The 16331-nt window shown below is 44.3% G+C and overlaps 1 protein-coding gene across 1 annotated transcript in view; it reads left to right on the forward strand.

Annotated features, from left to right (window-relative positions):
• The first annotated feature begins 6049 nt into the window (after positions 1 to 6049).
• LOC126262724 (cytochrome P450 6k1-like) overlaps positions 6050 to 16331 on the forward strand; it is a 92717-nt gene continuing 82435 nt past the window's right edge. Inside the window, exons 1-2 of the mRNA XM_049959516.1 lie at positions 6050 to 6205; positions 15914 to 16140. Of these exons, the coding sequence (XP_049815473.1) occupies positions 15921 to 16140 (220 nt within the window). The 5' untranslated portion in view covers positions 6050 to 6205; positions 15914 to 15920. The remainder of the gene's footprint in view (positions 6206 to 15913; positions 16141 to 16331) is intronic.

Consider the following 16331-nt stretch of genomic DNA (forward strand, 5'->3'; position numbering starts at 1 on the left):
AGTAGGCGCTTTTCCTTCGGTAGTTGTTTTAAAACGGGCCTTATACCGGAGCAACATCACTCTTCTTTTTTTTTCTTTAATATTAATTTCACACCTGATACAGGTAGGCCAGCAGCGGCATACTACGCCGCTCTTCGGCCACAGATAAATTGCAGAACAGACATGGTGGATATAAAAACGTAGATATACAAAATTAAAATACACGGAGCCGTTCACGGGCGCACAGTCGAAAATAAAAATGTTCAGACACGTGAATACGCACAGAGATGACAGATGACACACGCGAACGTTGGAGCACAAACGATTAAACACTGGAACACTTGAGCGCGAACTCGACGGCACACGCAAACATTAGGCGATCTCCGGCGCGCGAGTCCAGGGTCCTGCCAAAAGGGAAAAAAAGGGGGTAGTGGAGGGAGAGGGTAGTGTGTAGACGCCAGTGGCAGAGGAGATGGGAGGGGGGGGGAAAGAAGGTAGGGGGGTTAGGGGTGGCCCGGGGGAGAGGAGGAAGGGAGGAGGGAGAGAAGGGGGAGAGGGTGCCCTTGGGAAAAATCACAGGCGGTGGATGGGGAGGATCAAAGATGGTAGGAAGGGTAGATGGAGGGGATGAGGGCATCATCAGGGATAGGGAGTTGGTGGAAGCGACCTTGGGCGAGATTATGGAGAGTGGGGAGATGGAGAGCAGGTAGGATGTGGGAATGCAGGCACGGCAGTGGACGGGGGTGGGAGAGGATGGGAAAGGCAAGCGGGTGAGGGGGATCAAGTCTGCGGGAGGTGTAGAGGTCCGTATCTGTTCGAGGAAGAGAAGGAGGTGCAGGAACGGAATAAGGTCATATAGGATCCACGTGGGGGAGGGTAGACAGATGCGATAGGCGAGGCGGAGCGTATGGAGGGATTTGTAAAAGGTAGGAGGGGCGGAGATCCAGGCGGGATGAGCATAGCAGAGGATAGGGAGGATTAGGGATTTATAGGTGTGGAGGGCGATGGAGGGGTCCAGACCCCATGTGCAGCCAGAAAGGAGCTTGAGGAGATGGAGTTGCGAGCGTGCCTTGCCTTGGATTGTCTGGAGATGGGGGGTCCAGGAGAGGCGACGGTCAAGGGTGACGTCATGGTACTTAAGTGTGGGGGTGATGGCGATAGGATGGCCATAAATAGTGAGATAGAAGGAGACGGAAGGAAGGGGTCGTTTTGCCTACAATGATCGCCTGGGTCTTGGAAGGATTGACCTTGAGCAACCACTGGTTACACCAAGCGGTGAACCGGTCAAGATGGGATTGGAGAAGGTGTTGGGAGCGTTGCAGGATGGGGGCGAGGGCAAGGAAGGCGGTGTCATCAGCGTACTGGAGAAGGTGGATGGGGGGGGGGGTGAAGGCGGCGGCATGTCTGCCTTATACAAAAGCTATAGAAGCGGATAGGGAGCACACTGGCGGAGGGGTAGCATGTGTAGGAGCCATGTTACGGATGATGACATAGGAAGGACGTTGGGAAAGAAAGGACCCGATCAGACAGACGTAGTTGATAGGAAGGGCGAAGGTTTGGAGCTTGAAGAGGAGACCGGAATGCCACGCACGGTGGTAGGCGCGCTAGGTTGAGGGAAAGGAAGTTGGTAGAGTGACCGGAGTTGAGCTGTTTTGAGAGGAGATGAGTGAGGTGAAGGGGAAGGTCATCGGTAGAGAAGGACGGTCGAAAGCCACACGGGGTAACGGGAAGGAGGCGGTGCTGGCAGAGATGCTAGTGGATGCGTCGGGTAAGGATGGATTCCAGGACCTTGCTGAAGACCGAGGTAAGGCTGATGGGATAGTAGGAGGAGACAGCGGATGGCGGTTTGTCGGGTTTTAGGAACATCAGGATACAGGAGGTTTTCCACAGGCTGGAGTAGCAGCCGGTGGACAGGACCACATTATAGAGCCTGGCCAGGGTGGAGAGGAAGGATGCGGGAGCTTCACGGAGGTGGCGATAGGTGACACGATCATGACCGGGAGCAGTGTTGCGTTTCGTGCGGAATGTAGTGATGATATCTTGAGTAGTGACGGGGGCATTGAGTTCTTTGGGTGTAATGTTGTCCAAGTACTGGAAACCAGGGGCAAGGGGAGGGACAGAGGTGTCAGTTCGATCGCGGACATCTGGGAAGAGAGAATAATCGAACTGGGTATCGTCAGTGAAGGTAAAGATATCGGACAGGTAGGAGACAAAGTGATTGGCCTTACTGAAGTTGTCAGGGAAGGGTTGGTCATCATGAAGGAGAGGGCAGTAGGTGGGGGGGGGGGGGTTAGATCCAGTAAGGCGGCGGAAGGCTGACCAGTACTTGGACGAGTTGATAGGAAGGGTAACATTAAGACGGGTACATGTCTGTCGCCAGTCCCGGCGTTTCTTAGCCGCGAGCAAGTTTCGGACGTGTCTTTGTAGCTGCCGGTGGCGTCATAGTATGTCCGGGTCATGCGTGTGAAGGAAGGCACGGTAGAGACGGCGGGATTCACGGAGGAGGAGGACGGCCTGTGGGGGTAAAGTGGGGCTGTGCGGGTGGATGGCGACGGTAGGGACGTGGGCATCCACGGCCTCAGACAAGGTCTGCTGGAGAGACTGATTTGTAACTGGAGAGACTGATTTGTAACTGACATGGAATTAGAAGGGAGTAACGAGAATTCTGTGGAAATATGAGACATTCCGCACACTTCATTCGAAAGAGAGACTAACCATTTCAAATTCTGGTCCGGCACACAGTTTTAACTTATATACAGGGAAAATATTAATAAAACCGACAAATTGCAGGGACGGAATCCTGGCTGGAAATAGACGAAAAAAAGTCCTGTGAACATGTGTCCGTAAATACATCGTTATCACAGCAGATGGCACTGACGAATGACAGTTCCTTTGACCACGTGCCGTTTGTTTTTTATGTGTTGCCGGCTGTGTAACTACGTTGCGTAGTATAAGGAGCAGAATGGTCCAGTATTCATGCGGGGAACAAACTGATATGGTGTTTCTGTAGGGCCAAGCAGATGGAAACAGTTGAGAGGCACCACAGGGTATACCAAAGCAAATGGGCGCACACCACATTTGGAGAACTGGGTTCTACAGGATATTGAGACGAACACTATTATGTGTATTCTGCATGGCAACCGCTACTATCTCTGTCACCTGCATTCCAATGGAGGCCACCTTGGACACTCGCTGTGACTTGGATGCGATGCAGCTATGTATTGTGTTCCGAGACGATTTGTTGTCGTTGCACGCACAACGTCCATTTTCTAGACACATGTTTATAGGACCTTTTTTTCTTCATTTCCAGTCAGGAATCCGTCCCTGCAGTTTGTCGGTATTCTTAATGTTCACCCTGTATTATCGATCACATGTGTAGAACATTGATACATAGAAACTGTCAAAAGTAAGGATGTTTAAAAATTAATCATACAGTTTCACAAGGCTATATCTTCTATGTGTATGAACATAAATTTTAACTTAGGCCCCGAAACTAAACGTTTACTTTTGTACCAGTTCTAAGTTGCTGGCTCATGCAGTTGCCAGAAGAAGCCTCCTTGCAGCAGCTATCTTGTTCTTTGCACAGTTTGCGTCTAGTCGAGTAGGCGCTAAGACTGGAACGGTAGTCATATCAACAAGTGCAACATAGTTACAACTGCACGGCTTGATTTTATGAAGAATTCGGCACTGTACCTTCTACATCTTATGGTAATCGAAGGCGGCAGCAGCAGTTTCAAACAACTCGTGGTTTATGTAAGAGGAAATCCACAGGTCGCCCCTGTGTATTCGTTCAGCGTTTTGCAGGTAGACCATGGAACGCAATTCGTCGATCCACCCGACAATTATCGATTCCTCCTGTTTCTACCCGGTATGTGTTGCAGCTGTAACAGAGCTGTACCTGCTGAAACGGAGAGCGCAGAATGCCTTTTGTCGCTGCGTTATTGCAAACTCTACCCAACACAATTGGGTAATGACCGAGCGAGGGGACGAGTTAGACACGTAAGAGAAATCCCTAACGGGTATTCCACATGAATTGCCAACATACTGGCACCAAAATACTCTTTTAATTTCGAATCCTAAGTTAAAACCTACGATAAGTTACCATCTTCATTCATGTAGATGATTTTTATCTCAAAAAATCGGATGAATCTTCCAGAATGAGATTTTCACTCTGCAGCGGAGTGTGCGCTGATATGAAACTTCCTGACAAGTTAAAACTGTGTGCCGGACCGAGACTCGAACTCGGGACCTTTGCCTTTCGCAGGGAAGTGCTCTACCAACTGACCTACCCAAGCACGACTCACGCCCAGTCCTCACAGTTTTACTCCTGCCAGTACCTCGTTTCCTACCTTCCAAGCTTTTCAGAAGCTCTCCTGCAAACCTTGCAGAACTGGCACTCCTGAAAGAAAGGATATTGCGGAGACATGACTTAGCCACAGCCTGGGGGATGTTTCCAGAATGAGATTTTCACTCTGCAGTGGAGTGTGCGCTGATACGAAACTTGCCCGTGAAAGGCAAAGGTCCCGAGTTCGAGTCTCGGTCCGGCACACTGTTTTAATCTGCCAGGATGTTTTGGAGGAATCCTTTTGAGTGACTGTGTTGCTCCATACCCGCGTTGTCTTAAAATGTTCAGTTAGACCAGTGGATCCCTCAGACATTAGTTTGACCTACCCCCTCACCCCTACCCTGTCTTCTGTTTCCGACTCCATGTTCCCCACACTATCACCAACTTTACTACCTAACTAAACTGTAGTAGGAAAATTTTTTCTTGGAACACTTTTTATTTTTAAAACGGCGAAACATGAATGATCTTTAGTTGTTAGAATGAATGATGATGGAATTCGTGGTGCATCGCAAGTGCTACCCACAACACGTTGTCAGATAATAAAGCTAACTATCCACAGTGAGGTTTCACACTTTTTACAAAACATACTTCCCCTGCGTTACTCCCCTCCATTGAAGCACATGCTAGACCTTCAAACTGCACCTCACTTAAAATCAAAAGGTAAAATGTGTGCACTATACTTACTGTTCGTAAATCACTTGATTGGTGCACTCCTTACTTCTGAACTGGCAGATATTTGGAAGACTTCCGACTGTTAATACATAATAATAGTAATATTAATAATAATAATAATAATAATAATAAAAACACTGTGTACAGCACTATAATAGCTTTTATGTAGTTACTGCTGTGACATGTTGTCAATTAATTCAAGTATCTGTTTCGAAGCGAGAAATGAAGCAATTTCTGGACTACTGCAAGCACTATCTATAGCTTGGAGAAGACATTTTATTGAGATATTTGGCATTTGTTACGTACATGTCTCACTTTTATCATATGCGATGTACGGGACGAAGCACATCATGTGTGTGTAGTGGGTGGACTAAATGAGGAACCTGTAATCTCCACATCATTAATGCAACTAATTGAGAAAAATTAGTTTTTTATAAGTTAGATAACCAATGTTAGAGTCTTACGGAATTGTGATGATAGTAACGATCTTTTGAAGGTAATTGAGTTTCAAGATTGAAAAAGGATCGGATAGTTTAGTTTTTACCCACAGAAAATTTTAGTCTCAGGGACAATTACCCCATTACTTTTGAATACATTGTAGGAGTGAACAATGATCAATGTTGTTACAAATATTTACTATCAAAACCAGTCTTCGTCACTATTTATTCATTCCGGTGACCGGTTTCGACCACTACAGAGGTCATCTTCGGACCAATGAGTAAGAACCTCCTTCGGGTGGTAAATCGCTACTCACCACCAGAAGGAGGTTCTTACTCATTGGTCTGAAGATGACAACAGTTGGGTCGAAACCGGTCACCGGAATGAATAAATAATTTGTAATCAAGACTGTTATTTGATAGTAAATATTTACAATTACCCAAAGTTGTGAACCACTGAGTTAGACGCTGAAATCCAAAGCTAGAGAGTGTCTGATAATCATGTACAGCCGTTTCCAGCTCAGTGACGCTTTCTTAAGGACAGCAGATGGCGTTATCAGAAGCCTTGGTCTTCGCCGACGCGACAGAGTTGACCCGCGCTATAGCTAGACTAGTCACGATTTCGCAGCAGTGTCCCCACTCCCTCATATCCCCACTCTCGGACTCTGTGCTGTGCGCCAACTTACGGGTATATAAAATAATGACGCCAGACAAGAGCAGACTACTTTGCCACGGTTAGGTCAGCAGGATTCGTTTCGACCTTTTTCTGAAGGTAAGTCGACTAACTACAAGTTACTTACGTTCAGTTTCCGCAGGGTGTCTTTTGTTTGATCAACATATGCTATTCAGAAGCGTAATACTACATGCGTTGATTCACTATATTACTGCTCTTGTTCTAAGTAGAGATTACGTATTGCAGGCATTCATTTGTTTCTGTTATGGCTACCATTACCTTACAATTAGTTTTGAATCTCTTTTGCAAATTGGTAAGTGAACTTTATACATTTGGAGATTCTATCGAATTACAGTCCTTTAAAACCAGTTGTAATAGTTCTTACTGGTAGACACTTTCAGATTTTAATTATTACATATCACAGTACTTTGTTTCTGATCCTGCTGAAGATGCTACATTCCAGTTAAGGCACCACAATTTTATTAACTCCACTGCATGGACACAAGGCGTCGTGTTTTATACTGAATCGTTAATGATGATGACGATCAGTCTTCAGTAAAGTATGAAGTTGGGAGAGAGTGGTCGTTTAACTGTCAGAAGTAGGTGCACCTCTGAAAAGTAATCTTTTGCTTTTCTTTTTTTTTATGGTATTACTCTTTCTACCACACGTTGTAATGTTTCTTTATTTGCGAAACTATTACCACCCACCAACCCAATTTTTCGATACCGTAGATTAATGAATATTTTTCTACGTAATGTCTCATATTTTTTACTCTATTCAAATTTGGTTTCATTTTTATATGTATGTACGTCGATATTTTGACATATTGAAATCGATATAGTATCAAGAGTGAATATCTTTGTACTTATTGTTATCTTTGAGGCTGGCTTGTGACTTTTGGCGCGGAAGCGTACAGAGTAGCGAAGTTTTTGTGTTGAATGTGAACAGTCTTGGCTTTGTATTGGAAATGAAAAGATGCGTCTGAGTTGCGGACAATGAAAAACGTTGTTAGTTTTATTAGGAGCAGTAACGGTTGCGAAATTGTATGATGAAGTAATGTTTTGAACATGCGAAAGTATAAAAAGTTAAATATATGTGAATTTCCGTGAGAAGTGAGTGTGAAGAATTATTTTCAGGTAACCATTGTTTAAAAAAGTATGAAGCACATTGCAATGAAAAACATAAATCATCAAATTAATCCTGATAGCTTCGTAAGTTGTTCAAGCCGGCGTAATTAACATCCGAGTGCCTTTTGCACCAACAGCTATAGTCATGCTACCTAGACAACAATTTTAATTACGAGCCAAAGCCAGAGCGAGATCGTCGTTGGATTACAAATGCAAGATAAGTGATATTATTGTTAATTTTCTTCAGTGACTCTAATTAATTGATGTAGCAATACCTGCCACATTAAAGACCGTTTAGTTGCGCAATAAAAAGATCATACTTTGAGTGCTTGACGTGATAATTTTTGAACTAATTAACTTTTAGTGGAGATATTGTTATAACGTCAAGACCTGCTTTTCGCAACTTCTGTTTCGCGTAACTTATGGGACTTCCGTTGTAGCTAACCACCTCTTACTACGTATCTGTATCCAGATGGTTTGTCAAATGTAATAATTCATTTAACTGATCCTAATTAGATTTAACGTGTAAACTGACTGCTTTTCAGAACAGTTGACAAATTTTAACCATAACCAAATATAATGAACGTTACCCATAGTAAATGAGAATAGCGTAAGTCCAAATTTTAGCGTCTCTTAATTTTTATGCAGTATTTATTGTTCCCTGCAATATAAGGAAAGAAGCAGTGGAACATTTTACCATATTATAGTTTTTCAAGTTATGATTTTTTACACTCAATATGATTGTCTTAATTTTTTCGGTATTTTTATTTGAATTTCTTTTCGGAAATAGCATATTATGTATAAATTTTTCAATTTGTGTGTCACAATAACCCAATACCGTGGCACTGGGACAAGACGACAGATCACAGTTTTTTTCTCCTTTGCTGATCATTGACATACGCCGCATTAATAAGCTTTGGTGGGAGGGGACATTTGAAAGCGAGGTTTAGTGTTTCGACGTGTCCTACACTAACTGTTAGTGCCTTGTCATCCATGAATGGCTGGACTTTCAACTTTGCTGATACTGATACCCTTCATATGACGCTTATTTCTTTGAGTTTTGTGGGAAGTCTTTCGACAGGATTCTGCTACCATAAACCTTGCAGGCTTCACGCTTTGCCCTTTTGCTAGTCAAAAGCGTTTCACTTAATAAGTCTCTAGTTACACTTGTCTGACTTGGTTACACCGCTCTCGGCGTAGGTAGTGTTTTTATACGTTTCTTTACAGACACCCTCTACCGTGAAAGTCGGTCAATGCACTAAGTTTTCTATTAGGTACGTACCTATACAGTTCTTGGCCAACAGTGTGATTGGAGAACGTACGTACTAGCAAGTTGAGGATTTCTCTAGAGTTTACGATTACTTCTGAAAATGGTGGAAGATAATAGTTTGATGTCCCGTCGACAGTGTGGTTGTTGGAGACGGAATACAAACAAGATCGGATTACGAAAGGATGGGGAAGGAAGTCAGCCATACCCTTTTCAAGGGAACGATCCACGAATCTGGTGGATCGGTTTAGAGAATTTAAGTAAAACCTAAAGCTGGATGGCTGCACGGGGTTCTCCAGACTGCAAGTCCAGTGTGCTAATCACTGCACCACCTCTCTCGATGATTACATCTCAGAATCCAGTTACAGGTTCGCGCCCATCCGTGATACTGAGCCATACCTAAATAATCCCCCATGCAGGTTCAATTTGCTTCTCGGTGGAATTCAGTTCCTTGTCTACTGCGACGAGTACACCAACTTCATTTCCCTTTAGTTTATCATTTCGATGTCCTCTCCAATTTACTGTTGTCAATTTAGGGTTACAGCCAGCTTTCTGTAAATAGTGGACCTGTTCTACTGCTTTTAGAAGCAACTGAAACCTTGGAACTTTGTTTCTAACTTTTCAGCCGTTGATTGCGAGGACTGTAACAGTCTCATTTGTGAACCCGTCACACAGTCAGCTACCCGAGCAGCAGCTTCTGATTTGTGCTTTCACCTGACTGATTTCCGATTTAGACACTATACTACCTTGTCATAGAACCTCCGAATCCTCTGGTTCAGGCATTCCATTCGACTCAGTACCTAGGTCCCACGATCAGACCTGGGGTCAGTGCTGCAGATTGTGGACTTCCCTAAAATTCCGTGAGTCAGGCTGGTCTTCTCAACCTTCCTTTAATATCCCCACGATGATTCAGGTATGACGTCTGAACCCAGTCTGCAGGGATCTGGTCCAGGTTACACCAATGTCTCCAGTTGGCAGCATCCTGTTGCCTAAACGATTACCGGAACAGGCTCTTCAGCATGCTGAATGAGGCCTCTAAATATACTCACAGCGCATAAGGCGATGCTAACCATCCCTTGCGGCCATTTCTCTCAGCGCCACCGACATTCGTCATACGTCCAAACTCCAAACGATTAACACAGCCCCGCTCTCTTGCACTTGCTTCTCCCTGACACAGGACACAGAAGACTTGCCAAAAGGTAAAGTACTTCTCACTGGCTTGGTTTCAGTTTCTCTGGGAGACAGCACTTCTCAGTTCTGCTTAAGGGGTGAGGTGTGGTGTGGTATTCCCAGCTCTCTTCGGACCGTATCTCCACCATTCAGGGTCGCAGAGCCCCGGAGTAACATGAAACTAAAAGTCTGATAACTATATGAGTGGTGACAGACCACGTGCATCCTTTAGAGGTCACGTTATCCATGGTGGAGGATATGATCTCAGATCTCTGTGGTATCTCTGGTATGTGTTTCTCGGTAGCCCCCGCAGCGCAGCATTTTTGCAGCAGCTTTCAATCACTTGACCACAGTCTGGGCGATTTCCAGCTGCTTATGAGCAGCAACTAATTTTTCCCATCCCGAGAACAAGACTCACAGTGAGCTATAATGCAGCTGTTGCAATAGTTTACAGGACAGTAAACGAATAACTTGAAACTAAGCTTGCTGATTCTCTTTAAATTTCTGGATGTCTTAAGCTACAAACATCAGTGAAATGAAAACAACCAAGGAAGCTATTTCTGTTATAACAAGAGAATTAAGGTCTATGCGTTTCCTGGTAATGTGACCATTTTCATCAAAAATGTCACATACTATAATCAAACTCCATGAAATTAATAAACTCAGCCAGTCTAAATTAATTGCCAGCTAGAAATGAGATGCTTAAAGTTAATGTTAATGATTGCCGTATCTACTTACCAAATTTACATAGTAATTTATTATTCTGGACGATTGTTTAAATGTGTAGTTGGCAGTCCTATTGACTGCATGTTGAGGAGAAACCAACCGAAATGTCGAGAACAAGCCATTAGGTAGGAATTGTGTCCAGTATACTGCGTGCGGCCAAGCTTTGCTCGAGAGACGCCGCTCGTGTTTCCGTCCTAAACAAAAGAAGGCTACTGCGTACCGTTTTTAATGTGGGGAGTCCACTGGCGCCAAAGAGCTATGTCGGTTGCTAACAATGACTAGAGACACAGTATCGCAAAGCCCTGTGTCCAGCAGTAAACTTGTATTATGGGAACCGAGAGAGGTGGTGCAGTGTTAAGCTTAGTTGACGTACATTCTGAAGGATGACGGTTCAAATCCTCTTCCGGCCATCCAGATTTAGGTTTCCTGTTATTTCCCTAAATCGCTCCAGGCAAATGCTGGGGTGGTTCCATCGGAAGGGCACTGCCGCTTTCCTTTCCCATCCTTGAAACAGTCCGAGCTTGTGTTGCGTCCCTAATAACCTCGATGTCAACGGGACGTTGAACACTAATCTTCCTTTCTTTTCTTTTGTATTGTGGGAAGAGCTAGGTCCAGGACTGTGCAAAGGTAAGACCTATGAAACAGAGTGAGAGAAGGGACAATCTGGATTTCTTGCACTTAAGAATATGGTATCCAGAAGTATTAGGATGGTGCCAAGTTAACTGAATTGTTGCAGGTTCTACTAAGGAAGAGTAACAGCAGCTACCACAGGATAACATAAACAAATTCTGGAGTAGGGGAACCACAATAGCTTATGTGTTCTTGGAGAAGGCTTCGTTGGCTGAGACGCGAAATAGGATAGATGATGCGAGTCAGAAGTTGCCAGTTTCTGGGCTTTAGCACTAACAATCTGCACTGTTGTTTAATTGTATTCAAACTGAGTATGGAGGGAGATTGTTGCATTGTTCGAACGTATCCGATTGATCGTCACTAGAAAGAATCACTGACAAGGTAGAAGAAAAATTCTGCTTCTTGCTGGGAGCACTCTGTGGAACTTACTTCCATCTGAGACTTGCTAGGGACGCTTCAGTCAGGAGACGGATTTCGATATCCAGCTCTGAGGGAGAGCAGCTACCGTTCACGCCAGTGACGTATTTTTCAGCCACCACATCCGCCATTCGCGGGCATTTAACGTTAAGGATGGTGATCAACTGCAGTGTTCGCAAATCGACTTTTAGGATGAACACAAAGATTTCGGACTGACTTATGACTTTCAAATTTCTAATTCATGTATATTTATTGGCAATCCTGAGTTCAATATGTGCACAATCAAGAAAGTGGGTGCATACATGACTTCTTCTTGTAGTTCTTCCTTTCCTCTCTGATTAACATTCATCAGTTACCGCGCAACTTTTGCGAATTTAGTTGTTTCCCCAAATGTTATGTAGGCTTTAACATATTAACTTCAACCTTATTACCCAATCTTTGACAAGGTGTTAATACTTCGATTCCATAGAATCTTGTATTAAGAACGTTTCCCACGTTTGTACTCATACGTTTAGCTTGAAATCTACAGTGAATTGTAATAAAAAGTGTTTTATAGTGATCATTGTTTTACCATCTCGTGAGTTGCAGCACCCATGTTTCATGTATGCCAGGGCCTTACCTGTTTAATAAATTCAATTCATTAAGTTACCCACAGGAATACACCTGAATTCAAATGTTGCTATGGGGAGGAATCTGGTTATTAGTTAGGTCACCCATAACAGATATTTCTGACTTCAACAGGGGTGTGACAATGGCTCAGCCATAGCCTCACACGTGCAGATACTTTCAGCGTTGAGCCTGGAACATTTTTTATTTATTTATTTTTAGAGCTTATGATCACTGACAATCACTTTATATATGTGACGATAAAGGAAAATTATGATGAATGGAGTCAATATACACGGATGTTGATAGGTGAAATTAAATTTAACATGATGTGATAGTTATGGTATGCGTGGAGCAAACTACTGTGCTACAACTTACAGAGTGATCATACGGTACACTTTCAAAGATTCCTGAGGGCTAACTGGTAGGAAAGCTGAAAAGGGTAGAAATATTGCACAAGTTAGATAAATAGCTACAATTTGATTAAGAACATTCCATTTTCCAAACCAGACACTGCTGCTAAAGTTTGCACGACATGCAAACGCCATTTGCAGCCGTCGATTATACTGCAAAATATGTTCAATATGACACTCAAAAACACGCGAAAAATTTCAGACGTATGTCTTCCTTCACGTAGATGTTCAACTAAATTAACAAGAACGATTGTCTGAACGACAATATCAGCGCAAAAAACGGATAGAGCACAAATGTAGATTACAACCGATGTCCTAATACGACATATATTTTCGCAGTGTCAAACAACCGAAAGTACACGACATGCATGTATGCCATATGACGAAGTTTCAAACAGTAAGCACAAAAAGCATGTTTCAATTTCGTATAAAATGTTGGTATTTAGATATTCGAAGCGAATTTTTTGACACACGTGATCTCACTTATACACAAAGGAAATACTGGAAATCGGTATAAAGCCGTAAAATGTAAAAGCCGTAGAATGCATGGAGTTTGCACTTATCTGGTTCGGTGACACTTTCTTCACAAACGCTAAAAACATGAACTTTGTAGACGATCTGATCAGCAGTATCCGGTCTGCTATTGGTGGAAATTAATATGGGATGTATCCACCCTTCGCCTAGGACGGCTTGAACTCTGCTGAGAACACCTTAACGCCATGACTGAACGCCTGTGGAGGTTTCGCAGTCCACTCTTCCTCAAGATCGGAAACCAGAGGACGTAGTGGTGTCGAACGCTAGAGTCTGGTCAGAAAACTACACTTTAACACATTCCGAACGTTTTACATGGGCTTCAGGTGGTGACTCTGGGCAGACCATCGAATTTAATGAAGGTCATTGTCCATAAAAAAATGCTTCACAGATGCTGTTCTATGACAATGTACGACAATCATCGACTTCGAACTGTTCCTCTATGGCACAGAATATACAGTACAGTAAAATGTGTTCATATTCTTACGCGTTTAGCGATTTCTTAAGTGTAATGAAGGATCCATATTGTAACCACTGAACACACTCTCATACGGTAACACCAACTCCTCCATACTACGCTGTTGGTCCTATGTATGATGACAAATAATATTCTCTAGGCATTAGCCGAACCCAAACACTTCCAGAGGATTTCCGCAGGTTATAACGCGATTCAGCACTCCAAATTTCTTGTTTTGAAGTCATCTACTGTTTAGTGACGCCCTCTTCATACAACTACAAGCATCACTTAACATTGACTACAGAGCTTATGACGGATTGCTCGATGACTGTACCCCTTTCATTTTGACTCTCTACGCAGAGTCACTGTGCTAGATGGACTGCTGGTAACTCTTTGAAATTCACGATTCCTTCCACAGATTTCATTTGATTTCTTACAATCACCCTCCGCAATGCTCGATGGTCAGCGTCCAGCAGCACATGAAGTCTTTCCAGTCTCTGTTTAGCTGTGGTTGCTCCTTCGAATTTCCACATCACAGCCACATTATCAACCGTGGACTCGAGCAGCTTTAGAACCGCTGAAATATCCTTGATGCATCTGTCACTCATGTGACATCCAACGACTAGTCCACTTCACATTCACTGATCTCTTCTGACGGACTCATTCTGTTGATACTGCTGCTCTGTTGACTACATAATACACTCATGCTCATAAATTAAGAATAATTGCAAAATGTGGTGCCACACAACGTGGCACTAGACAAAACTGTCGCTAATAGCATAGGCACATAGGGAACACACACGACACAGATCTGTAAGTCCACGGTATTGGTGATGTTGAGAAAACCGTGCCGAAACACATGTGCTACAAAACGCCACTGTTTCCTGCGCATGTACCCCGACATCAATATGGGATATGATCACCATGCACACGTACACAGGCCGCACAACGAGTTGGCATACTCTGGATCAGGTGGTCGAGAGCTGCTGGGGTATAGCTTCCCATTCTTGCACCAGTGCCTGTCGGAGCTCCTGAAGTGTCGTAGGGGTTTGAAGACGTGCAGCGATACTTCGAACGAGAGCATCCCAGACCTGCTCGATGGGGTTTACGCCTGGAGAACAGGCAGGCCACTCCATTCGCCTGATATCTTCTGTTCCAAGGTACTCCTCGACGATGACAGCTCGGTGGGGCCGTGCGTTATCATCCATCAGGAAGAAGATGGGACCCACTGCACCCCTGAAAAGGCGAACATACTGGTGCAAAATGACGTCCCGATACACCTGACCTGTTATTGTTCCTCTGTCAAAGACATGCAGGGGTGTACGTGCACCAATCATAATACCACCCCACACCATCAAACCACGACCTCCATACAGGTCCCTTTCAAGGACATTAAGGGGACGGTATTTGGTTCCTCGTTCACGTCCTATGAAAACCCGCTGAGAATCACTGTTCAGACTATACCTGGATTCGCCCGTTAACATAACTTGGGAACACTGTTCCAATGACCATGTACTGTGTTCTTGACACCAGGCTTTACGGGCTCTCCTGTGACCAGGGGTCAGTGGAACGCACCTTGCAGATCTCCGGGTGAATAACCCATGTCTGTTCAGTCGTCTGCAGACTATGTGTCTGGAGACAACTGTTCCAGTGGCTGCGATAAGTTCCCGAGCAAGGCTACCTGCAGTACTCAATGGCCGTCTGCGGGCACTGATGGATAGATATCGGTCCTCTTCCGAAGGACGTCCCCTACTGTAGCGCCTGGACATATTTCCTGTCTGCTGGATCTGTTGCCATAATCTTGAGATCACACTTTGTGGCACACGGAGGGCCCGTGCTACGACCTGCTGCGTTTGACGAGCCTCCAGTCGCCCCAGTATTCTACCCCTCATAACGTCATCAGTATGTGTTCTTTTTGCCATTTTCAACACCCAGTTGCCATTAACACGTCTGAAAACGTCTGCACACTTACTCGCTGCACCGTACTCTGACATGCACCAACACACCTCTGCATATGTGGACTGCTGCCAGCGCCACCGTGCGACGGCCGCAGGTCGAATGCCCCGCATGGTCATACCCAGACGTGATTTAAACCCGAAAACTGCCCACCAGAGCGTTGTTTCACCATGTATCAGCATTATCCTTAATTCATTAGCATTAGTGTACTCTGCGCCACGTCTCCTGATACCGTATTACAGAGGGTGTCCGGATAATTTTGGTCAGTTTATCCCTCTGAAAACAGCCAAAATCGTGGAGCACAACAAAATGCTTTTTACACGTGAAACAGCTAGCAATGCACAGTGGAAGTCGAATAGTTCAGTCGAACTCTGTTATGACAGTTCGTTTTCTTATCACAGACATCATACGGCAAAAACGCTGTTTTAGCTTTTTGCCAAGAGCGACAGCTGCAGTGGCGATGTGCTGTAAGGACAGTGGCGCTTAACGTAACTCCTTGGTTACAGAGGCACAATGGGTGTGTACCTAGATGGATGGCTGGAGGAGCTGGTGATCGCCCTATCGGCTGTGCTGCTGGTAATCTATGTGCGCTTCCAGTGGGGGTACCAGTACTGGAAGAAGAAGGGCGTCCAATATGTGGAGCCATCTGTCCCATTCGGCAACATGGGAAAGAGCATTCTGGGCCTGGAGAACTATGGAAACCTACTCCGTGACCTGTACGAGAAGGCAAAAGGTGAGCATTCTCTTTAGTGCTGAATTAGCCAACAGGAATAATTTCATTATTATTATTAGTAGTAGTAGTACTATTATCTTTATTATAACGGATATAAATACAGAAAACTGCGACCTGTCAGTTCTTGAAACAATGCTTATTCATATAATACAACTTTCGAACCTCTTCACGCTCATGTTCTGATGGGATGC

Source organism: Schistocerca nitens, chromosome 6 (genome assembly GCF_023898315.1).
Source record: "Schistocerca nitens isolate TAMUIC-IGC-003100 chromosome 6, iqSchNite1.1, whole genome shotgun sequence".
NCBI classification, from domain to species: Eukaryota; Metazoa; Arthropoda; class Insecta; order Orthoptera; family Acrididae; genus Schistocerca; species Schistocerca nitens.